At 46.0% G+C, this 25,346-nt stretch overlaps 2 protein-coding genes across 14 annotated transcripts in view; one reads left to right on the top strand and one right to left on the bottom strand.

Moving 5' to 3' along the window:
* Positions 1 to 134: 134 nt before the first annotated feature.
* On the top strand, positions 135 to 22,937 carry MPPE1 (metallophosphoesterase 1). Of its 5 annotated transcripts, XM_038543901.1 has the most exons (12): positions 135 to 288; positions 3,807 to 3,916; positions 7,715 to 8,094; positions 11,189 to 11,297; positions 15,824 to 15,927; positions 16,954 to 17,028; positions 18,832 to 18,940; positions 19,098 to 19,163; positions 19,369 to 19,491; positions 20,242 to 20,382; positions 21,388 to 21,494; positions 22,724 to 22,937. In XM_038543901.1, exons 3-12 carry the CDS (start codon positions 7,829 to 7,831, stop codon positions 22,737 to 22,739), a joined length of 1,116 nt encoding a protein of 371 aa, XP_038399829.1. In that variant the 5' UTR covers positions 135 to 288; positions 3,807 to 3,916; positions 7,715 to 7,828; the 3' UTR covers positions 22,740 to 22,937. The 5 variants fall into 5 exon arrangements, with proteins under 5 accessions (XP_038399829.1, XP_038399824.1, XP_038399825.1 ...); XM_038543896.1 differs by having other exon boundaries at positions 21,388 to 22,937; XM_038543897.1 differs by lacking the exon at positions 135 to 288 and adding an exon at positions 486 to 536 and having other exon boundaries at positions 21,388 to 22,937.
* GNAL (G protein subunit alpha L) overlaps positions 22,441 to 25,346 on the bottom strand; it is a 143,682-nt gene continuing 140,776 nt past the window's right edge. For all 9 annotated transcript variants that reach the window (XM_038543886.1, XM_038543888.1, XM_038543887.1 and 6 more), the window contains one exon: positions 22,441 to 24,399. In XM_038543886.1, the coding sequence (XP_038399814.1) occupies positions 24,253 to 24,399 (147 nt within the window). In that variant the 3' untranslated portion in view covers positions 22,441 to 24,252. The remainder of the gene's footprint in view (positions 24,400 to 25,346) is intronic.

Raw genomic sequence — 25,346 nt, 5'->3', positions numbered from 1 at the left:
AGCGAGTGGGCACGGCGCCACCTGTCGGCGGCGCGCGGAGGCCCGGCCACTCGGCTGCCCGCCGCCGGGGCCCGCGGAGACGGCTCCGAGCCCCGAGCCCCGAGCCCCGAGCCAGCTCCAGGCCGCCCCGACCCGCACCGGCCCGCGCTCCGGGGGCCCACGGCTGCGCGGCGGCAGCAGACGTCGCTCCGGGGGGCCCCGCGGGGCCCGAGGACTCGAGCGGGGAATAGAGCCTAGGAGACACTGAGGACGACACGGGCCGAGTCGTTGAGGAAGAGGCGGCCAAGGGTAGGGTTTGCTTCTTTGCACCTGCTGTTTGGGGCCGCTAGTGGAGCCCCCGGGGGTTCCCGGCCGGGCGCGGGCGCGGGCGCGGGCGGGGGCGCACCTGGGGGCGGGCGCGGGCGGGGGCGCACCTGGGGGCGGGCCGGGGGCGTGGCCTCCTCGCGGGCCCGCGCGCACTCGCGGGGCTGACGGTGGCCCGCTGGGCCCAGTGCGCGGAGGCGGAAGCGCGGGGACGCTCGGCGGCGGGAGCGCAGGTGAAGGGAGGGACCGGGCCGGGCTCCCCGGGAGGCTGAGCGCTCCGCCCCGCCCCGCCCGCCGCCGCCGCCAGCTCGATTCCCCGTGTCCCCTCACGACCGAGCTCTAAGAATCAATCAGGCCTCCGGGTTAATTGCCGTCTCTCGTTCCTGCAAACTGGGACCTCCTTGCTTTCTAAGCATTGCAAGTTAGCTTACTGGAGAAGCGGTATTCTGGGGATTAGCCATTTGCTTGCTGGAGAATCACGATTAGTTAAGGCCCATGTATTAAATCGTAGGGGCCTCTCACTTTCTTTTTTTTTTTTAAGATTTTATTTACTTATTCATAGAGACACAGGCAGAGGGAGAAGCAGGCTCCATGCAGGGAGCCTGATGTGGGATTCGATCCCGGGTCTCCAGGATCACGCCCGGGGCTGCTGCAGGAGGCGCTAAACCGCTGCGCCACCGGGGCTGCCCAGGGGCCTCTCACTTTCTAGTTCACTGATGTACATTGACCCAAAAAAAAAAAAAAATTCTGTCTTACTCAAAAATATCATTTAGGGTGGAACATGTGACATTTGAATAGCCATTGATGACACTGTGTTGGTATATTTAAGGTAATGGACAAGTAAGAAAAAACCACAGGTCAGTGCATATTAGACATTTTTTAATGCTGTTTTGGGGTGGAGGGAGTTTAGATATTTTAATGATGGCTTTGAAGTAACAAATCAGTAAATGGATAAAATGTCTTGTTCCCAGTTTTGGAGTGTAGCTGCTATTTTTACATACTAGGCGATACGGATCAATGTGCCAGTGCATGTATTATGTTGATATTTTATGCTATGATTTAAGAGGGCTATTCTTTTTTTTTTTTTTTTTTTAAGATGTTATTTATTCATTTATGAGAGACCCAGAGAGGGAGAAGCAGGCTCCATGCAGGGAGCCCGACGTGGGACTCGATCCCAGGTCTCCAGGATCACAGCCTGAGCCAAAGGCAGATGCTTAACCGCTCAGCCACCCAGGCGTCCCAAGAGGGCTATTCTTGAATAATAACATGGCGATCGTTTTTCTTTAGCTGTTTGTTTTCTATGCTCGAAACACCCATCAGTTTCCTTCTCTACGTGTCACAGGGCAGCGGCTGCTGTGCCCTCTAGGAACTGATGCGTTAATCACTTTAATAAATAGCCAAAGGAAACATTCTTCAGCAACAGCACACACATTTTGCTTTATAAAGGCGATCTGATTTGGGGAACACAAGCCAATTTAGAGCCTTCCTCCCAGTCTCATCTACCAGTAGTGTCCTTAAAAAGGTGAGGTGACTCAGTGATGTTTCTCTAAACCCAGGCTCCCAAAACTTCTTTTTATATATACAGGTGGTATATTTAGATCCAAAAGGAAGCTCTTGCTAGAGGACATCATTAGCTTGCTAGGGTCCTGTGTGTGTTGTGTGATTGTGTGCTTCTTCCTTTTTTAAGAAAATCATGGCAAAAACTGCATAACATGAAATTTAACATTTTGACCATTTTAAGGTTACAGTTCAGTGATGTTAAGTACATTCACATTATTCTTCAGCCATCACCACTATCCATTTCCAGAATTACTAACAGTACACAAGCATTCCAACTTATCCACATCCTCATCGGTGCTTGTTATTTTTTGTTTTGCTTTTTATAATAACCATCTTGTTTCTCTCCCTTCCCCTCTTTTTTTTTTTTTTTTCTTTTCCAAGTGACTTGCCTAAGATCACATACTAGGAAAGAGCACAACTGAGATATAGACTTCCCCAGTTGCCCGGATCATGCCAGCCCCAGGGCTTAGGAGAGAACCCAGGAGCTACCAGGCATTTTCATGTACTCCCCTTTTAGAAAGAAGGCTGTTTCTCCAAAACGTCTCAGGAAAGACTGTCAGTACTTTCCTCTCATCAGAGGGCCACCCAAGCTTTTCCTTTGTAAGGGTTCCACACAGGGGCTGGTAAGAAAATGTGTTCTGTGCACCTGTTTGGCCATCTTTAAATCCCTGCCTGGCACTCTGACCAAGGGGAACAGGACATCTTCTCGATGTCCTGGAGACTGTGAAGTGTCTAAAGACCAAAAGAGTGATAATCTATGTTTGTAATTCTAAAATGTTTGGGGACAATAAGATTAAGTGTAGGCCATTGACTCCACAGATGCTTCTTGAGCATTTACTATTCACAGGCACCAATCTGAGCACCAGCAGAGGGGGGCTGTGTGGATGGACAAGGCGAGGTCCCTGACTTAGGGAGCTACAAACCACTGCAGTAGGAAATACATTTTATATCATGACCAGGATACACATGTAGATCCATGTATATAAGGTGGAAACAAGAGTTTAATAAAATTGACAAATTCACCTTGGAGGGGGGAGAAAACAGTAACATTTTAGTAATTTTGCTTTTTGAACCCAAATCTGCTAATGTAAAGGGAAGCATGTAATGTGGATGGAATTCTTCACATGAGCATATTGTCTTTATTGAAGCCACTCATGGCCTAGTTTTACATCTTATGAAATAAGATGGATAAACACATTTTTTCCACATGTCTTTCTTGAGCAGGTGTGTATGGCTGTGGAGATTTTAAGTCATTGACTTACTATGATTGAACTACAAGGTCAGGTTTACATTTAGTGAAGAAAAGGCATAGGGACTTTGCATGTCAAGTATTAGAAAGTCCAACTCGGTAAATGAGTGGAGAAAGATGGCCACAGCTTCCAGATTGTCTCTGATCTCTCCCCTTATTCTCTGCTGGGTTTCCTTCTCCCTCAGCTGATTATGGCTATCTGAATCAAGTTCCACTTCTTTGAGCCTGTCAGAATTCACCAGATTGGAAGGCTTACTCTCTAATCTAATCCTGACATGCCTGCCTCATGGAAAGATTTACTGTTTAAAAAAAGGGCACATTTGTGAACATTATTTCTATCAATCTCATGACATCAGTGAACATTATTTCTATCAATCTCATGACATCAGTGGAGGTAGGTACTGTGACCCCCCCCCCCCCCCCCCATTATGAGGCTTGGAAAGGGTAGGTGGCTTGCCCAAGGTCACATAACAGAGCTGTGGGTGGGATTTTTACCAGTTCAGCATTGCTGTTTTTTGCTGGTGGGTATTCAGAACCTTGGAAAAGATAGTGCAAGAGGAACAAGTGGCTGCTGGTTCCCCCTTGGAGCTTTTTGGTTTTCCTCTGCCTGCTAAGAAGGGTAGCTGTGTGTGCCCCTGTGGTGGAAGTGTCTGTCCTTCCCAATCCCTTAGTGCTCAGCATGCTTGTTTCACAGGTTGGCCGTGTCAGGAAATGAAGCAGTGCTGTCCCTGAGGTCGGCTTAAGTGCGAATTGGCGTGAGCACAAGGAGGAGGTCACAGTATCCCATCTGGAAGCAGCAGTAAGGTAGGAGGGGCATCTCATTACCTGGTGTGCGCCCGGTGTGCTGCCTCGTTGTGCCATTTCTAGGGGGAGGACAGATCCCGGCTCCGACCCCCATCAGCCCTACAGAGTACTCTGTTCACGTCAGGAAGTCAAAGGGGATGTACTTTGGCCGCAATGTGGGAGACAACACTGGGAGATACTGATTTGATGAGTAATACAATGAGTTTGGATAGAGAAAGAAGTTTTCCAAGATTTGAGCAAAAGGGAATTTGGTTAAGGATTTGGTGTCAGAAGTTGTCAAAAAATGGTTTCCACTCTGAGGAGGAGCTCTTGTTCTTAAAAAGGATCACATTTTACTGGAGAGCGGATTCACATGGTGCTAGGGTTTTCATGAGAAGATGTGTAACAGGATGTGGGAGCTGGGTCGGCAGAGCCAGTGCCGCCCCTGAGTGCAAACCTGGGCCTCGTCTCTGTGTCCTGTCCTGCTCCTGTCGGTCAAGGGAAGCCGGGGCCCTTGGTCACCACCGAAACCGGCTTCTTGGATGAAGGCAAGTGGGTGTAGAGGAGCAGCTATAAAGCTGTCGTTCCGGTTTTCATTTCGGGGAACTTGGAGCCTTTAAAGAGCAAAGGTGTGCAAGGTAGGAGAACCTGAAGGCTGGGCTCCTTCCTCTCAGCTCACCCTCCAACGGCTGAGGAAACACGAAGGTTTTAGGAAGTTTCAGCTGCTGTCATGAGGATTTCAGAAGACTCTGAGGCCTTCTGAAAGAAAGTGAGATAGTAAGACGGAATGGTTGCTTCTGATACATTTGACTGACTCGAACCAAGGGAAGGTAGATGGTAGTAGTAAGAAATACATTCATGATTCCTTAGAGGCTCTCTCTCTGTCTCCTATGAGCAGCCCCCAGATAGAGGCTCCATGCCTAGTCTCACTGGTGAGTGGCTACTAGCAGCATTTTTTTTTTAAATTTTTTATTTATTTATGATAGTCACAGAGAGAGAGAGAGAGAGGCAGAGACGCAGGCAGAGGGAGAAGCAGGCTCCATGCACCGGGAGCCCGACGTGGGACTCGATCCCGGGTCTCCAGGATCGCGCCCTGGGCCAAAGGCAGGCGCCCAACCGCTGCGCCACCCAGGGATCCCTACTAGCAGCATTTTTACCTCATTCTGGAGTTTGATTGCTGATACGTGGATGACAGCAGGAGCCTCCTTACGTTCTCCTCGACTGCATCAGACTGAGAGTAGCCTCATGGGTGGAGTCAGGCACCCACACGCCCTGAGTGGCCTGGGCTGGCCTGATTTGCACCATGGCCCCGTTCTTATTATCCTCAGTGGCACATTGCCCCTCACAGGTGTCTCCTGTTGGAAGAGAAGGTTTATGGTGATTCTAGTTATGTGGCATGTGTGGCTCATCCTTAGATGAACAAGTTGGCAGGTGGTTCTAAGTGCCAGGACAGGGTATGGCCATCAGTCAGTGGTGGTCGGACCACCTGATATATTTTTTAAATTTTTTAATTTATTCAGAGGCAGAGAGAGAGAGAGAGAGAGAGAGAGAGAGAGAGAGGCAGAGACACAGGCAGAGGGAGAGGCAGGCTCCATGCAGGGAGCCTGACATGGGACTTGATCCCGGGTCTCCAGGATCACACCCCAGGCTGCAGGCTGTGCCACCAGGGCTGCCCCCGGACTGCCTGATAAAGACAGTGTGGATGCTCAGAGCAGAATTCCAGGCGGAGCAGCAGGTCGCAGATTGCACGCTTCGCCGCCTTTGACCTCAGTATGAAAGGACGCATTTAAGCCTGGCATTGGCATCCTGTTCCCTCTTCAATCAAGTACTTACCTAAATGAGGCCATTCGGGAGCAGAGAGAAGGTGAACCCTTGGGTGCAGAGCTAGTCCTGCCCTTCCAGTCTTCTCATGTCTTCTTTTCTGAAGAGACACAGACAGGAGTGAGGACTTAGTACAGCAAACAGTTTCCAGAGCTCTGTTTGGAGGAGCATGAAAAGTATCCATCATTTCCGAAGGCTTCCTTTCCTTTCCTTTTCCTTTTTCCTTTTTCCTTTTTCCTTTTTCCTTTTTCCTTTTTCCTTTTTCCTTTTTCCTTTTTCCTTTTTCCTTTTTCCTTTTTCCTTTTTCCTTCCTTCCTTCCTTCCTTCCTTCCTTCCTTCCTTCCTTCCTTCCTTCCTTCCTTCCTTCCTTCCTTCCTTCCTTCTTCCTGAGAGACACAGAGAGAGAGGCAGAAGACAGGCAGAGGGAGAAGCAGGCTCCCTGTGGGGAGTCCAGTGTGGGACTCGATCCCGGGACCCCGGGGTCACACCCTGAGCAAAGGCAGATGCTCAACCATGGAGCCCCTCGCCCAGTGAAGGCACTTTCAGTTCTGAGGCTACGTGTTAAACTTTCGATAATGGCTCAAAATGCATGTTTGTCCCCATTTATTTTTCTTTAGGTAAGATTTACAAAATGTTCCGTATCTTAATGGTTGGTTGTTAAATAGAATGCCACCATGCAGGAAGCAGGGACTTTTATGGGATTTGGGCTGATGTGCAAATGTGAACAGTTCTGGAAATTGAATTTTGCAGAGATGATCTTAGACCCTATAAGAGTAAGAATGTTCTGGACTCCTTGTTTATCCACCATGTGAAGGTTCCTGGATTCATCTCAGAAAATCACCCCCTCAGAAAGGGATTTTCTGTATTTATTGGCTCAGTGGGATCAGTGGTCAGTGGCCCCCAAGCCTCCACCGCGAGACTTCTGGAGCTTCTCCTGTATCTGAGTTCTCTGCAGCCATCAGGTCACTACCCTTTAAGATCTTTATCTTGAGGGATTCCTGGGTGGCTCAGTGGTTGAGCCTCTGCCTTCGGCTCAGGTCATGATCCTGGGGTTCTGGATGGAGTCCCACATCAGGCTCCCTGCTCAGTGGGGAGCCTGTTTCTCCCTCTTCCTCTGCCCCTCCTCCCTGCTTGTCCTCTCTCTCTTTCTCTCTCTCCCCTTCTCTCAAATAAATAAATAAAACCTTAAAAAAATAGATCCTCATCTTGAGTGTAAGGTGAGGAACTTTAGTAGCATGTCACTTCTTAAAGCCTATTTCAGGTCATCCCTGTACCAGCCTTTCTCTTCAGATGTGTCAAAAGTGGATGCTTTTTTATTTTTTAAATAGGATACAGACTTCATTTATGGTTCAGGAGAATCCATAAACATTTTAAAGTGTTCCATAGAGAAACCACTGCACATAAATGTCTCCTAACAGAAGACCATCCAGAATTTTAAGGCTAGTTTGTGGGTGAAAATCCGTATTTGTGAAAACATACGCTGCAAATGCCGTGTTGACAGATGGGTCGCTCTGTGAGACCCTGGCCTCTGAGCGCAGAGTGAAATGTATCGCTCGCATCCCTGAAGTACATTGTCCATGAATATTCACTTCCTTTGTGGAAAAGCGATGTGGAAAAGTGATAAATTCACAGCAGAGGCAACAGGATAGGGGCCTTCTGGCCTATTGATTTGTAAAGTCCAGGAGGGGTCGCAAATCCTTTTGGGAGTCAAGTTACACTTAATATTTATTGACTGTTCCATTATGTCTCCTATCTTAACATCCCCTGGATAGATTCTTGTTTAATGATTTCCAAGATGTTAGTAAAACTTCATCATGTAATTGCGAAGATTATTCTTGTAGCATAATCCAGTGAATTATCCTTGTACGAGTACCGGACACTTCATTTATTCGGGAACATAGGTAGGATTCTGTAACTTAGTTGTTCTTAATGGAAGGAGCTAGTAGTGTTCGTGGCATTACCAAGAAACGCAAACCAGTCCTTTCTCTTCCCCCGTAGGTACATGGCTAAGCCCTGGACACCTGCTGTGCCTTACCCAGGATTCCATGGTCTGTCGTGGTGAATCCTTGATGCATTTCACTCTTGGATGCTGGTGACTCCCAGGCCTGAGACATGGGTCTGGTCAGGCTGGGGTTTGGAAGGCAGCATCTTTGTCTGTTAAAGAGAAGTTTCCTGCTGTTGAAACTCACCGCTGTCGTCTTTGCCGTGCTTCTGTTTTGTGAATTTTTAATCTATTACTTAGTGATCTTTCAGTGTGATTGGCCTGAGGTGAAAACTGCAGCCCATGGCAGTGGACAGAAGACTCTGAAAGCCATGTTTTTGGCTGACACTCACTTGCTTGGGGAAGTACGAGGCCATTGGCTAGACAAATTACGAAGGTAGGAGCTATAATCAGGAATCTTGCTGAAATTCTTCTGGCAAGAAGGTAGATCCTTCTCCCTGTAGGTCAGGGTAGTCATTGGTTACTTTCCTCTCAAAGAGAGACACGTGGGGCATTTGACTTTTCCTTGAATGTACTGTTTACAGAGCATCTGTTATTTGTAAGGACCCAGGATTTGGGAGGCAGGTCTGGGATTCAGTCTTAGGACTATGGACAGGCTAACGAGGGCCCCTCCAAACCTGTCTCTGCCTCCTTGTCTGTAATTGGTTGACACCAGAGACTTCACAGGCTGCGCGAAGGAAATGCCCACAGTAAGGTCTGGCACCTGGGTGTGGTCGGCTGGGGTTCCCCTTTGCCCCAGGCAGGGGAGGAAGCAGACCGGGGCGGGGGGGGGGGGGTCCCCTCTCACAGTCACTGGTGTGGAGTTTCGGGCAGGTTTTTGGCTGCTCTGGGTGGCAGGAGCAGAGCCGATCAGTGGCTGTCACCATGGGGAGATGACCAGGGCCGTCTCTCCAACTTGGACCTGCTAAGTTGTCCACTGGCTTTTCTGTCAGATGGCTTTTTAGAAACTCTAATTGTGGTAAAACACACATAACTTCAAAGTTAATCTTAAGCAATTTTAAGTGTATGTTTCAGTCCCATCAAGTACGTTCACACTGTTGTGCAACCGTCACCACCAGCCACCTCTAGGACTTTTTCAGATTCCCAAACTGAAACTTGGTCCTCGTTAAAGACCAACTCCCCACTGTTCCTGCTTCCTGCCCCTGCACCCACCATTCTGCTTTCTGTATCTATGGATTTGACTCCCCGAAGGTCCCTCATGTAAGTGGAGTCATGCAGGATTTGTCCTTTTGTGTCTGGCTTATTTCACTGAGCATCACGTCCTTGTGTCCATCCGTGTTGCGACACGGTTCAGAATTTCCTCTCTTTTTTTTTTAAGATTTTATTTATTTATTCATGAGAGACACACAGAGAGAGGCAGAGACACAGGCAGAGGGATAAAGAGGCTCCCTGCGGGGAGCCTGATGTGGGACTTGATCCTCAGAATGGGATCATGCCCTGGGCCGAAGGCAGATGCTTACCGCTGAACCACCCAGGTGTCCTGGAGTTTCCTTCCTTTGTAAGGCTGGATGATACTGCATTGTATACTTAGACCGTATTTTGTTTCTCTGTTCCTCCTTCGATGGCTACTTCCACCTTCTGGCTATTGTGAATAATGCCCACCACATGGTGACTGATGGGGCCTTCACCCACCAGGGTAGGCAGCAGAGCCTTCTTCTTGCCCCTGGTCACCCTATACCCTGACTTCTTTTCCTCATCATGACCGCATGGTGCCTGTCTAAATAGATCTTTAGCCTTGCAAGCAGGAATATCAATGGAGTACTCTGGATTTGGATGAACCTTATGTTGAGTGGGAGGGTAAGATGTGTAAGATTTCCAGGGGTGAGGGAAGAAGGCAAGACAAAAGAAGGAAAGATGGGGGGGCTGCCATCCTTTACTCAGAGGGTTTTATTTTTTAAGATTTTATTTATTTATTCATGAGATACACAGAGAGAGAGGCAGAGACATAGGCAGAGGGAGGAGCAGGCTCCCTGTGGGGAGCCCCATATGGGACTCGATCCCGGATCCTGGATCTCGGGATCACACCCTGAGCTGAAGGCAGACACTCAACCGCTGAGCCACCCAGGTGCCCTACTCAAAGTTTTAAATCACATGAGGCATGAGATAAAGAAGGGCCAGGGTGAGATTTCCTTTGGCCTTCCTTGGTCCTTACCATTTGGGCTTTCTTCCCAGCCTTCTTGCTACTGCTGTTTCTAGATGCTTTCTCCTCCAGGATGAATAATATTCAATCAAGAAAAACTGAGAAATGAATTTTGGAAGGTGTCTTGAGTGAAGATGTGCACCGTGCAGCAGTTTACATGGGGCCTGGATGGTCTTCACTGACCCCAAATTTATGTCTTCCCCTATTTATATGCTGTGGGATGTCACAATTCTCTTTGGTAGGGGAGAAACAGCCCAGAGGATGCCTTAAAAGGGAGGGAAGAATTGGGGTCCTTAGGAAAATGCTACAAGTCATAGCTGTCTGGGAGAGGGGAGGGTGGTTCCAGAAATCACTGACATGTTTGAGCGTCTCCTGTGTGTTGGTGCTGTGCCGGGCATTTTACAAATGCTCTCTCATTTAACTCCATAACTGCCCTGTGACAGTAGGTTTTATTATTCCCATTTACTAACAAAGAATAGGAACCAGAGAGAGAAGGCGACCTTCTCAAGGCCAGACGACTGGTTATGGGTGGAGCTGGGGTATTAAGCCATTGCCTGTCAGGTTCTAGATCTCAGGTGTTTTTTATTTTTATTTTTATTTTTTTTAAGATTTATTTATTTGAGAGAGAGTGAGCAAGAGAGAGAGCATGAGTGGGGATGGGAGGGGCAAGGGGCAAAGGGAGAGCAGGGAGCCTGATTTGGGACTTCATCCCAGGACCCTGGGATTACAACCTGAGCCGAAGGCAGATGCTTGACCACCTGAGCCCCCCAGGAGCCCCCCAGGAGCCCCCCAGGCTCTTTTCATTCACTTGTCTTACCTGTGGGTGGTTACTTGGATGTCTGAAGTCCACAGGATCTACAGTTTTGATATCAACTAGTCTGACTCTCCCATTATTGTCCCCAATCCCAAAGGCACGCAGGAAGTTGAGGTCATTCAAGAAGAAGTGAAACTTCAGCCAGACACGGTCATCTCCTTGATGTGGTCACAGCCCACACCGGGCATCTTTGGGAGCTGCATTGAGCTCTCCCTGACCTCTGTCTGGGGCTATCATGACTGAGGGATGGCTTCCTGGGTGCAGTGTCAGGTCTGATCTCTGCCACTGAGGGGATGTGTGGGCGGGGCAGCCCTCCCCTCCCCCGGGCCATTGTTCCCCATATTTACTCCTATACGGACTCTGAGCCTTGTAGGCATGGAGAAGAATGCAGGCATGGGGCCGTGGAAGGAGAATGGGACCATTCAGTTCAGTTTTTAAATGACCCAGAAGACGGATCGGATGTAGGCTCTACGTAGGAAATAGACTAATGCTGTACTTCTTCCTGTTGACCTCAAGGGAGTGGCAAATGGAGAGAGCTTTCCAGACAGCTCTGTGGTTGTTGCAGCCAGAAGTCGTCTTCATTCTAGGGGACATCTTTGATGAAGGGAAGTGGAGCTCCTCCCAGGTAGGACCCTGTGACACAGGCACCCTCGTCCTGCTTTGGGGGTCCAGGGCAGGCAGCCAGAAAATCCATGAAGCGGTATCCATGAGGGTGGGAAGTTTTGCTGAGCACCGATGTTAAAAATATATAGTTTACCTGGAAGATTATTAGGATCTGTATCTCATGCCAGTCTTGAGATAGGCAAGCTAATTATAGACAGTTACCCCTTGCACAATACCGGGTTAGGGATGCTGACCTTGTGCAGTTAAAAATCTAGGTATAACTCTGGATTCTCCCCAAACATAACTACTAATAGCCCACTATGGACTGAAAGCCTTGCTGATAACACAGTTAACAACTATTTTGTATGTTATGTATAATCTATTCTGTATTCTTACAATAAAATCAGCTAGAGAGAAGAAATGCTGCTAAGAAAATCATAAGGACCTTGACGGTACTGTGCTGTCTTTATAAAAAAGGGCCATGTATAAGTTGACCTATGCAGTTCCAACTCTTGGTCAACTGTCAACTGTATTTGTTTATGTAGGAAGTAGATTAGTCAGAACTCATTTTGTAGGAATGCACATTCTCACGAGCCTCTCGGGAAAGGGAAAAAAGGAAAGGAAAAGAGGCAAGGTGCGTACAATTTCACTTGGCACCAGAATTACAGAATATATAATGAAATATTCTTTGATTTTATACTTGTTTATTTAACCATGAAATTATGAGTATTGTGCTATAAGAGTTACTTGCTACTTTCCTTTTTTTAAAGATTTTTTTTATTTATTTGAGAGAGAGTTGGAGGAGGAGCAGAGGGAGAGAGAAACTCAAGCAGATTCTGTGCTGAGTGCAGAGCCCAATGTGGGGCTCAATCTCACTACCCTGAGATCATGACCTGAGCTGAAATCAAGGGTTGGACACTTAACCAACCCAGGCGCCACTCCGCTTATTTTTTTCTTCTGAGGGAGAGGTGCAGAAGGAGCCATGAGGGGGCCTGGAATGAGGTTCCTGTGCCTTCAGGAGCCTCTGTTTGGGTGTTGAGGTGACATAAGCTTTTCCATAACCAAAGAGATAGGCTATTCTCACCTTAGCTGTCAAAATATTTTGCTTATTACATTCCTGGAATTAATGGAAAAAAAACCTGTTTTGCTGTTTAGTTAAAAATATTTGGTCATGAATGGTTTTTAGGAGGGATTTTGTGGTATAGGATAATTTTTAAAATTTAAATTCAATTTAATTAACATATAGTGTATTATTAGTTTCAGAGGTAGAATTTAGTAATTCATCAATTGCATATAACACCCAGGGCTCATTCCATCACGTGCCCTGCTTAATGCCCATCACCCTGTTACCCTATCCCCCCCACTCACCTCCCTTCCAGTGACCCTCAGTTTGTTTCCTATAGTTAAGAGTCTCTTATGGTTTATCTCCCTCTCTGTTTTTGTCTTATTTTATTTTTTCTTCTCTTCTCCTATGTTCATCTGTTTTGTTTCTTAAATTCTACAGATAAGTGAAATCAAAGGGTATTTTTCTTTCTTTGACTGACTTATTTCACTTAGCATAATACATACCCTCTAGTCCCATCCATGTCATTGCAAATAGGAAGATTTCATTCCTTTTGGTGGCCGAGTAATATTCCAGTGTGTGTGTGTGTGTGTGTGTGTGTGTGTATCACATTTTTATCCATTCATCTGTCGATGGACATCTGGGCTCTTTCCATAGTTTGGCTATTGTGGACATTGCTCCTATAAACATTGGGGTGCATGTGTCCCTTCAAATCTCTATGTTTGTATCCTTTGGATAAATACGTAGTAGTGCAAATGCTGGATCATAGGGTAGCTCTATTTTTAACTGTTAAAAATACTGTTTTCCAGAGTGGCTGTACCAGTTTGTACTGGGGTGGGATATTTTTTTAAAAAGCCATTGTCATTTCCCAGGATAATCCAAAAAGCTTTACAAAGAAAGTCTTGGCAGTGTGGTACTGGCACAAAAACAGACACATAGATCAGTGGAACAGAATAGAGAATCCAGAAGTGGACCCTGAACTTTATGGGCAACTAATATTCGATAAAGGAGGAAAGACTATCCACCGGAAGAAAGACAGTCTCTTCAATAAATGGTGCTGGGAAAATTGGACATCCACATGCAGAAGAATGAAACTAGACCACTCTCTTTCACCATACACAAAGATAAACTCAAAATGGATGAAAGATCTAAATGTGAGACAAGATTCCATCAAAATCCTAGAGAAGAACACAGGCAACACCCTTTTTGAACTCGGCCATAGTAACTTCCTGCAAGATACATCCACGAAGGCAAAAGAAACAAAAGCAAAAATGAACTATTGGGACTTCATCAAGATAAGAAGCTTTTGCACAGCAAAGGATACAGTCAACAAAACTCAAAGACAACCTACAGAATGGGAGAAGATATTTGCAAATGACATATCAGATAAAGGGCTAGTTTCCAAGATCTATAAAGAACTTATTAAACTCAACACCAAAGAAACAAACAATCCAATCATGAAATGGGCAAAAGACATGAACAGAAATCTCACAGAGGAAGACATAGACATGGCCAACATGCATATGAGAAAATGCTCTGCATCACTTGCCATCAGGGAAATACAAATCAAAACCACAATGAGATCCCACCTCACACCAGCGAGAATGGGGAAAATTAACAAGGCAGGAAACAACAAATGTTGGAGAGGATGCGGAGAAAAGGGAACCCTCATACACTGTTGGTGGGAATGTGAACTGGTGCAGCCACTCTGGAAAACTGTGTGGAGGTTCCTCAAACAGTTAAAAATATACCTGCCCTACGACCCAGCAATTGCACTGTTGGGGATTTACCCCAAAGATACAGATGCAATGAAACGCCGGGACACCTGCACCCCGATGTTTATAGCAGCAATGGCCACGATAGCCAAACTGTGGAAGGAGCCTCGGTGTCCAACGAAAGATGAATGGATAAAGAAGATGTGGTCTATGTATACAATGGAATATTCCTCAGCTATTAGAAATGACAAATACCCACCATGTGCTTCAACGTGGATGGAACTGGAGGGTATTATGCTGAGTGAAGTAAGTCAGTCGGAGAAGGACAAACATTGTATGTTCTCATTCATTTGGGGAATATAAATAATAGTGAAAGGGAATATAAGGGAAGGGAGAAGAAATGTGTGGGAAATATCAGAAAGGGAGACAGAACGTAAAGACTGCCAACTCTGGGAAACGAACTAGGGGTGGTTGAAGGGGAGGAGGGCGGGGGGTGGGAGTGAATGGGTGAGGGCACTGGGGGTTATTCTGTATGTTAGTAAATTGAACACCAATAAAAAATAAATTAAAAAAAAAAAAAAACCAAAGAAAGTCTTGGTCCAGATCTGGTTAGAAACCCCCTGTTTATGGGGTTTTTATGTTTGTTATAATCTAGTCCATAATTAAATATGAGATAAGTGGAAATTCTATATGTAATAATTAGCTAGTTATAAAATGATGCTGGAGGTATATGTTACTTTTGCAAATTAAGGGCAGCATTTTATGTTTTTCTTTCTTTTTTAAAAGACTTTATTTATTTGAGATAGAGAAGTCACAAACAGGGGAGGAGAGGCAGAGGGAGAGGGAGAAGTAGACTCCCCACTGAGCAGGAATTCCCAACACAGATAGTGGGGGCTCGATCCCAGGACCCTGAGATCTTGACCTGAGCCAAAAGCAGACGCTTAACCAACTAAGCCACCCAGGTGCCCGTTTCTGTTTTTCTAATTTTATGTTATTCTGATTTTATCTTATCCTAACTTTAAATACTATTTGTTAAAGTGAAGTTTGTAAATGTATTGAAGGACTCTCCAGCATATTTCTCTAGCTTGGGCCTATTTAAAACTTTTAGGATAAAGTTGATTATTATCCAACTAAGTATTGTCTTCCCTCATGTTTGTCCAGTTGATGTTTTTAGACTTAATAAGAGCCAGAATGATAGAAACATAATCCTCAAGCTTTAATAGTTAAAGCATATGTCAAAATAATGTTGAAATATTGATTGGATTTTATCTTTCTTTTGCCCACATCCTATCCATTCTCATTCTTATTGTAGCCACAGGGAAATGCTAAGATTAGGGATATGCTCATCCCTGTCTTGGTTAGGAGACACGAATTTACTTGACATTCCTAAGAGCCTCTTCTTATAATGTGTCCAAATCTGAAGTGCTTATCAGACCCCAGGGGGGTCCATGCTCGGGCTTCTGGGGATCTTCTCAGGGAATCTTAAAATGGGTACATGAATCAAATATTTTGGGGACTGCCATCTAATGTTTTAATATGGGGGAATATAATTTAATTAAAAGTTGACATCAAATTAAATAATTAAAATATTAAGTCTTGGTAAAAGAAGTATGACACAGAATTGGAAATTCTAAGTTCTACATTAACTCTGTGAGCACCTGATTTGGACGGGGAAGTGAACTTCTCATTATCTGAGTAGGGAGCATGTTTTTTTAGCCACAGGGAAGAGAGGGTTCTCTGGATCTCAGCAGCGACTCATTTTTCCCACAGGGCTGGGCAGATGATGTGAGGCGGTTTCAGAAAATATTCAGACACCCTCAGCACGTGCAGCTAAAGGTGGTTGCTGGCAACCATGACATTGGCTTCCATTATCAGTAAGTAGTTCAGTGAAGTTGCACCCTGAGAGCGCTCGCTAACTATGACTTGAAACCTGCCACCATTCAGGTGAAAGCCTTATTTGTGCTGTGTGTGGGATATCTGTTGTCCTTGAGCGATATAAGCCCTGGAACATAAAGTCCACAAGGGCAAAGGCTTTTGTTTTGGCACATTGTATACCCTTAACAAATCCCTGTTGAATAAATGACTTGTATGTGCTCTTGGGTGATTCTAACTTGAAACTTCATTTAATAACCAATTATTTTCTCTGGGACGCAGAAAACAAGACCATTTAGCTTTTTGTAAATAGTTTTTACATAGTACTGATGAGATGCCAGCCTGTTTTAAGCACTTCATTGTTTTTTTTTTCTCCTTAATGCCCATCCCCCATCTAGCCCGTTCCACGCCTCCCCACCCCCCCATCAACCCTCAGTTTGTTCTCTATAGTTAAGAGTCTCTTATGGTTTGCTTTCCTCTTTCTCTCTCTTTCCCCCCTTCCCCTATATTCATCTGTTTTGTTTCCTAAATTCCACAGAGGGGTGACATCATATAGTATTTGTCTTTCTCTGACTTATTTTGCTCAGCATAATACCCCCTAGCTCTATCCATGTCATTGCAAATGGCAAGATTTCATTCTGAGTAATATTCCATGCATACACACATCACATCTTTTTGATCCATTTATCAGTTGATGGGCTCTTTCCATAGTTTGGTTATTGTAGATGATGCTGCTATACAGTGGGACTAAGCACTTTACTTCCATATTTCAACTCATTTAATCTTTCTGACGGTCCTATTTTAACCATTGTGCCAGTGAGGAAACTGAGGGTCTAAGGGGTACTGAGTCCTTATAGTCACTCTGGTAGAACTGAGATTTCCCCTGATAGCCCGGGCAGCTGGAGCTCTCACCTCACAGAGCTAGTCCGGGACTCCAGTCCTGAGGTATTTCCTGTGTTTATGCTAACTCCTAAGAGGTCCTAAAATGACTTGCTCTGAAAAATGTTTCTTTTTACAACTGAATACAGGATGAGCACATACAAAATAAAACGATTTGAGAAAGTTTTCAACCCTGAAAGGCTGTTTTCTTGGAAAGGAATTAAGTGAGTATTATTTGTGAATTCTTATGAAGCCCCTTCCGTCCTCAACTTCATTTTCTTTCTTTTTTTCTTTTTTTAAGATTTTATTTATTTATTCGTGAGAGACACACAGAGGCAGAGACACAGGCAGAGGGAGAAGCAGGCTCCTTGCAGGGAGCCCAATGTGGGACTCGATCCACTGACCCGGGATCACACCCTTGCGCCAAAGGCAGACGCTCAATCGCTGAGCCATACAGGTGTCCCTGAACTTCATTTTCTAAGGAAGCTATTGTCCTGGGTCAGAGCCACGCTCTGTGTGGCTTGTACAGTTTCTGATGAAGGCATGCAGGCCTCATCCTCCCTGATGGCCACTGTCAGGGTCACCAGCCTGGTGTTCCTTAACAACCTGCAAGTGGACCAGCCAGTTGATGACTTTGCCTGGCCTGTCTGCAGTGTCTCTGGGTGATAGAGGTTTCATCAGCCCACTTTGTAAGGGAGTGAATTTTTATTTGTTCAAAATGTACCTAACTTGCTCTTGTGGGTATGTGTCCCAGGATTTGGGGGCAGGTATGTTCACCATGCTCTGTAGCTGTGCGCCATCCCCACTCCCATCAGCCTTGATTTGTAGCCCAAAGCATCCCAACCCTTTCGTCTGACCACGTATACCAGTTCCCCTGCTGCATGGCCATTTTCATGCTGTCTCCGGACCCTCTCTGGTCTGTGTGTGCATTTGCAGTGTGGTGGACAAGACCATACATGTTTTTTTAGTTGCAGACCTAGTGCAGAGAGAAAAGGTGGGAGAGGAAGGCTCTTCCTCTTTAGACCAGGGCCCCTGTGGATGTCCAGGACTCATGGCTTTGGCTGTGGCAGGTCACCGGATCTGTCACAAGAGATGACCTATGACACTGCCAGAGACCAGGTCAGGGCTTCTCCACAAATGCTCACTCTTTTCCTCTCTTTGCCTGTAGGACTGAGTCTCTGGTAGCTTCCTTCCCTGCATCATATGAAGACTTGATATAGTTTTATGTCTTCTTTTTCCCTAGGCGTAGAGTTTAAGAAACTTGAAACACACCGATCATATTTCAGATCAGTTGGTTAGTCAGCTCCTTATCGCTAAAATTCTTTACATTTCAAGCAGTCTTTACTGATAGGTGCCCTCTTCATGCCCAGTTGACAGGTGTGTAGGAAATCCAAGCATATTTGAAATGGGAGTCTGTAACAATATAATTAAGGTAAAGCGATTATAAAGGGCCACCACCAGTGACTATCATCATCCTGATTTGGGATCATGTGCACCAGTTAGCTCTGCCCAGCAACTCCCCCCCACCCCCGCCCTGCCGTGTCTGCTGCATGTGCGGATGTTAGTGACTGTTGCCCGAGGTTCACTATATGATGATCACAGTATGTCATACATCCTGAGTACTTCCTAGTGGCAGGCGTGGTCGTAGTCTCCCATTCAGCCCTCACGGGTCAGTGGCATGGCTGTACTGCGCTACCCCCATCTTTCCAGATGAGGCACAGAAGACACATGGTGAGATACTGGGCTCAATGGTGCTGTGACCTCAGAGCTTCTGTAATCTGGGATTTCTCACAAATTCGAGGTTAAAAATCCTTTGACTGCGTCTTAGACCCTCTCCCCCTATGATGCTGTTATTGTGCTTTCTTTGTATCAACTCCTACCTAAGACAGATGAGTCGAGCTGAGGTTTAAAGCCGTTCTGGGGCATGTTTCCTCACACGGTGGGTGCCCGGCTTCTGGCTCAGGGAGCAGGGTCAGAAGACCCACGGGAAGCCAGTGGCCTTCACTCTGTTGCTCCCTCTGCCTCAGTTTCGTGCTGGTCAACAGTGTGGCCCTGGAAGGCGACGGCTGCCACCTCTGCTCTGAGGCGGAAAGGGAACTCATCGAGATTTCTCACAAACTGAACTGCTCCCGAGAGGTAGGAGGGCATCTGAATGTACAGGTGCTCCCATTCTGGTATCTTCTGTGGGGACGGCCCCTGCACTTCGTGTTGTGTCCATCTGTCAGCTCCCCCTTCCTTTCCTACTGCCCGGGGAGTGCTGGCTTTGCTGGCTTAACTCATCTCTTGCCGGCAGGAACCTGGCTCCAGCCTGTGCAGAGGCCTGCAGCCGCTGCCAGGGTCAGCCCCGGTGCTCCTCCAGGTGAGCCAGGCCCCTCCAGGTGAGTGGGGCCCTCCAGGTGAGTGGGGGCCTCCAGGTGAGCAGGGCCCTCCAGGTGAGCAGGGGGCCTCCAGGTGAGTGAGGCCCTCCAGGTGAGCGGGCCCCCTCCGGGTAAGCAGGTGGGTGCAGCTCCAGGGACCCTGCTCACACCTGGGCCTCTCTAACCACCCTCCCCCTGCCCCCTCAGCATTTCCCGCTTTACCGGAGCAGCGATGCCAACTGTTCCGGGGAGGACGCTGCACCTCTGGAAGAGCGGGGCATCCCCTTTAAGGAGAGATACGATGTGCTTTCCCAGGAGGCCTCACAGAAGGTTTGCAGTAGGGCGGGAGGCCTGCGCAGGGACAGCCAGACAGATGGCTGTCACAGCCTCCTGAGGGTGGAGGGCAGACTTGGGCAACTTTTCAGATTCCCATGCCATCCTTTGATCCTCCCCCTCCCAGCTGTAATTCTGTTTCCTAATACCGAGTTAATGATCTCCTCAGCTCCTCTTTATTCAGAGTTTTTTCACTAACTTAAATGTATTTGAAAATGTGAATGGAACCTAAGAGGTAATTTTGGGGGCAACCCTCTCAGTTCCTCTCCCTCTTCAGGAGCTTTGTACTATCACTTTACTATCACTCAATACCCAGGAGTTTGTATTATTGATTTTACTATTGCTCAGTAAACTTTGCTGCCCACCCAAAAAAAAAAAGTTAATTTTGAGGGACTTAATTAAGATGTGCTTATTTATATAGGTTTATAGAATGTTTATATTCTATAAATACATATTTGTATAATTATGATATACAATATAATAAAATATATATTTATAAATTTATACAAATATTTCTAAAAATCTAAAATCTGAGATAAGAAGGATAGATTCCCCCTAAAAGCCTGAACTTACTTTTGATAATAGGGTCTAAACAAACCAAAGGATCGTAAGGAAAAGATAAAGCCCCCTACCAAGTAGGGATTTTCTATTTTACTTAATGGAATAAGTGAGTGGCCTGGCTCTGGGCCCCGATGGGGCTCTGTCCAAGCACTGACCCCCTGTTGCTTCCTCCCCTCGGTGTGGTAGCTGCTCTGGTGGCTCCGGCCCCGCCTCATCCTGAGTGGCCACACACACAGTGCCTGCGAGGTGCTCCACGGGGCGGGAGTCCCCGAGATCAGCGTGCCGTCTTTCAGCTGGAGGAACAGAAACAACCCCAGTTTCATCATGGTAATGTGAACGTTTATTTTCATCTGAAAGCTTTCATAGAAGTATTGAAATCAACACAGTAATCAACTATTTAATTGCTGCAACCTGTAAAAAATGTACAGAAGGTGTAAATACAAACTTCCCCTGCTCTGCACGCACACTTAGTTGGATACACTGACCCCTGTCTGAACACCTCTTTGGGGACAGATGAACGTGGCATTACCCCTGGAAGGGGCCAGGGAGGGGTGACTTACGGAGTGCTTCATCTCCATGGATGCCACTGCCCTCAGATAGTAGGCTCTAGGTTTTTAATTTTCTAAGGACACAGGGTCATGTCTTAGCTGTACTCGAATATCTTGTCTTATTTCCAAATAGGCCCATTTGCTCTGGCAGGAAAATGCCACGGCTCTTGCGAGTTGCCTGGAGATGTTTCAGTTAGTGGCCACCTGATGTTTTTTTAAAAACCATTTTGTAATGGTTTTATGTAAGGTATTTTTACTTCATGAAAAGTTGGAGAAACCCTCACGTTTTCAAAGTAAATGAAACCATTCCTCAGTGTCATTCCAACATAGCAAAAACAGCTACAAAACAAGCCCACTGAGGTGCCTCTGGCACATGCATTTCTGCATAACGGGTTCCATATTTTAGCATCAGATGGCATGAGAAATGGCCTTGTGCTCCTTGTTTCTCAGTGACCACTGATGTAAATCTCCATGCCTCTTGCATCTGTCATGTGTGCCCACTGCATTTTAGCACACCTGCTGTGCTAGTTTCAATGGAGAGGTCAGATCCACTCAGCACGCTGGGAGCCTTCACTTCATGTCTCCAGCCAGTGCTTGTGGTTGGTGGGTGGTGACCTGTGGGGGACGAAGGCTGTGCCCCTTAGTCTCAGGAGAAGAGCCACTTCCTGGCCTTATCCGAGTCAACCAAGAAGGCTGCCTTTCTTCCTCTGTCATGTCTAAGACTGTTGTGTGGCGCCATGGGAAGACTCTCACTGCAGCATTAATGTTCTCATTTCCTTTTCAGGGCAGTATGACGCCCACAGAGTATGCCCTGGCCAAGTGCTACCTGCCCTATGAGGACACCGTTCTGGTCACGTACTGTGTTGCAGCCGGGTTCCTGGTGGTCCTCATGTTAGTTCACTCTGGGCTTCTAGTCTCACCTTTTCTTTTTGGTTGGAATCTGCTCAGAAAATTTAAGACAACATAAACAGCAGGAGACTTTTGTGTGCTGTAATAAATAAGAAAGCCAAAGAAACTGAACTTGGGGCAGTACTCCTGTGAGATGAGGTCACCAGAGGCTGGCTTTACACACGTCACAGAAACTATATATCACTGCTGCGAGTTCCTGCAGAATAAATAGTTGATTGTACTGTTCTCATGCTATAAAAATGGGACATGTACTCTACAACAAGTCTTTTTTCTCATTTTATCAAATATATGTATAATCAAAGATCATGTCTGTACAATATGTAAAAGCTATTAAAGTCATCACTTGCATGCACTAGACTGTCCTGCCTTCCCCCAGATGGAGCTGGACGCCTGGGAACACACTTGGGATTGTGTGTGCAAAAACACTGGCTTTGCTTCTATCCCCCTACGAAGTGGTCCTCAAACCCCTATCTATTATAAAGCTGTACACTTAAAATAATAAAAGTACAGATGCCACAAGCAGGAATGGATTGTTCTCGCAGACTTTTGTACTTCTGTGCTAATAATGGAATCAGAGTTTTAGAGAAGTGTAATTTTCTCTAGCAGACCAGGCTGTTAAATCTGAATTTAATGCCTGTCCATGATCAAAGAAACTTGAAAAAAAGACTGGGAAGTGGCCTTTGACATTTAAAAATACATATGTTTTGATGATTCTAAGCCAGATAAAATATGTTCTTTCTGTGTATTTTCTATGGGTCTAGCCCTGTCTCTGAATAGGAAGCTTAGCTGTGGGGGAACTGCTGAGTGAGAACGTACAGAACAGCACACAACTGCACTTTTGTGCACATGTGGGGGTGTAGCTCTGCCGTTCTTCATGTTGTATATTGAAAGTGTGATGGAAAGAAAAATAATTTCTACTTTATATGTCTCATTTCAAATCAGAGCTTTATGCAGCAGGGATGAGAGGCACAGGAATTTAGTGATTCTGACATAAATCATGTGTTTATCACACCAATCATCTATAAAGCTGTCATCCTTTCTTTCTTGGAAAAGTCATATTTAAATCTGGATGCATTTATGAAGGATTATAAAATGCTGCCTTATAGAGTAAACTTTAAAATAGTAAAGACTAAAAGGAAATGAAGTAGCATCAGCCAGGCTGTCACTTCTGGATTCCTATTGTTGAACTATAACTTTGGACATCTTTGCAGATTGTCCTGGACCTAAGAAAACTACCCTCGAAGCCGTGGCTGTGTATAGAATATGAAGCATCGCTGCTGTAGTGATTCTCACTTTCTAGATGTCGTACCATACTATAACTTTTCAGGCTGCACTTGGAAATCTTTCACATGGGAAAAACAGCAGTGTATTTTGACTTTGCATTTCAAATAAAGGTTTTGTAATATTTCTTCTTCAAAAGGCAAATGGAGATGCCGTCCTTTGATTCTCTTGGGCCAAACACCGACACCCGTCTGTCTTCTTGCTGTTTGTTTACAATGGAAACTGCGGTCAAGTGAGTGATTCAAAAGCTCTGACTAAGGGGATGGTTGACCTGTTTCCCCTCAGAGGGCTTGTGAAAGTCTTTAGATTGCAAAATAATCAAAAGACATATTGTCAAGAGGAAAAAAATCCTTGGTTTCTGAAAGAAGCTTGTGATGTGGGTACAAATTATTTGTAAGATGTGAATGATTAATGCGTATAATTTATATATATACGTGTGTGTGTGTGTGTGTGTGTATTTAATCAAGGATATTTTCAAAAGTACTAACCTGATAAAATATCCTAAATTCTACAGATACCATTCTCTTTTTTAGAGCAAGCAGCAGGTAATGTTGACATTTAGCTGTTCAGCACAATAAACACATTACTTTTACAGATATAGCCATAATCAAGGCACAAAGATCTACAAGAATTTTTTTAAGTAGTTATATAAAATAATATTACATCTTGTGGTCTGTACAGTTATAATAAACCAGCAAAAAAACAATATATGGAAGGAGACTCTTGTCCAAGCATAGTCAAAGTCTAAAGGATCATTTTTAGACAGGACACACTTTGCAGAGGTGCATGTGGTAGGTTTCTGCCTAAATGTAAAAGGCTCAAAGTAGGTCTAATTTGATGTGTGAAGTTGGCAGCGACTCAAATAGGACTGAGAAAGGGTTTCTCTCCACTCTGTGACTTGAGGTCTATCCCAGCTCTTGGGCCAATGCAGCTCAGAAGGGGCGGCCACTTGTCCGCCCGCAGCTTCATAAAGCTAGCAGCGCCAAGCATGTGGCTTACCCCCTGTACCCCTGCCTCTACGATCATGCTTGGTAATTCAGAAAAATGTGCCATTTCTCCCCCATTTATCAAGTTCCTGCTGGATTACTAAAGCACTGAATGGATGAAGAAAAGGGGCCCCCACCCAGAGAGACCACTGAGGTACCACCCATGTGAGAGAGTGTGGTGGTTTGCAGTGACACAAATTGGTGGGCGTGGGGCTGCAGAAGATTGTGCTCAGTGAAAACAAAAGCTACAAACCAAACCTGAGGGGAACAGAGGTAGCCAGCGGCTTGGTGGTCACACAGGAGCCAACAGAAAACAGGACAGGTGGCAGCCGGATGAAACTGGGAGCTCCCTACCATGGCTTGGGGCTGACAGATGGTCCTGAAATAAATGTTCCACCTGGCAGGGTGGCCAAGGGAGGAGAGGCAGGCGGAGAGAGGTGTGAGAAGGCGCGCCCACCTCCTCCAGGGCTGCCTCACAAGAGTTCGTACTGTTTGAGGTGCATCCTCTGGATGATGTCACGGCAGTCGTTGAACACCCTGCGAATGTTCTCGGTGTCCACGGCGCAGGTGAAGTGTGGATAGCAGTAATGTTTGCCATCCCCTGTTGCTGTGCTGATCCTCTGCAAAAAAAAAAAAAAAAAAAAAAAAAAAAAAGCTGTTTGTGCTGTGGGGTTCTGGCCACCACAGGGTGGGAACGCTGCTGCCACCCCACTCATCCTTGGAGAAGAATTTAGGCAACACTTTGATCAAGGAGGAGGATCTGGGGTTGTGGTTCGTTTGACACAGGAACACTTAGCTGTCGGGGCTGTTTAAATACTGAGCACTGCTGGAAAGTCAGTCTCACACTTACCTCTGCCCACAGCAGCTTAGAGTTCAGCTGAGATAGGACATACATAGCCACTGAGAGAAATGAGGGTAGAATTTTCCAGAAATGAATGTCAGTCCTAAACCACTGCTATCAAATGGAACTTTCTGCAATAATGGAAATGTTCTATATTCACCCTGCCAATAGGGGAGCCACTATCACTAGCTGATGCAATGGAGATGGACTTTTAATTTGAATATTAAATTTAAGTATCCACATATGACTAGTCATTCTATGTGGATCGCACATCAGCCATACTGCCTCCTTCTCCACACAGAACATGAGTGTTCTCTGGAGATGTCCTCTGGTTAGCACCGGGAGGTTTGTGGCTTTTCTCCCAGAGGAGAAAAAGCATGATTGGTCATGATTCCTAAGGCCATGTTGGAGTGACATGCTCATGTGCACCGGGAAGCTAAGGAGGGCAATGTGGAGAGAGGCTGTCATGGGCCAGACTGTGTCCTCCCCACTTCAACTTCATATGTTGAAGTCCTAACCCCCAGCGCCTCTGAATGTGACTATTTGGGGGTGGGATCTCTTTTGAAAGAATTAAGTGAAAACGTGGTCATGTGGGCGGCCCTGAATCCAGTAACCTGGGTGTCCTCACAGGCCAGGAGGAGATTGGGACACACACAGAGGGAAGGGCACGTGGAGACACAGCATGAAGGCAGAAGGAGAAGGTGAACACTGACAAGCCAAAGAGAG

This window comes from Canis lupus, chromosome 7 (genome assembly GCF_011100685.1).
Source record: "Canis lupus familiaris isolate Mischka breed German Shepherd chromosome 7, alternate assembly UU_Cfam_GSD_1.0, whole genome shotgun sequence".
In the NCBI taxonomy this organism is placed as follows: domain Eukaryota; kingdom Metazoa; phylum Chordata; class Mammalia; order Carnivora; family Canidae; genus Canis; species Canis lupus.
The sequence above is the reverse complement of the archived record's forward strand: the minus strand, read 5'-3'. Positions and strand labels throughout refer to the sequence as shown.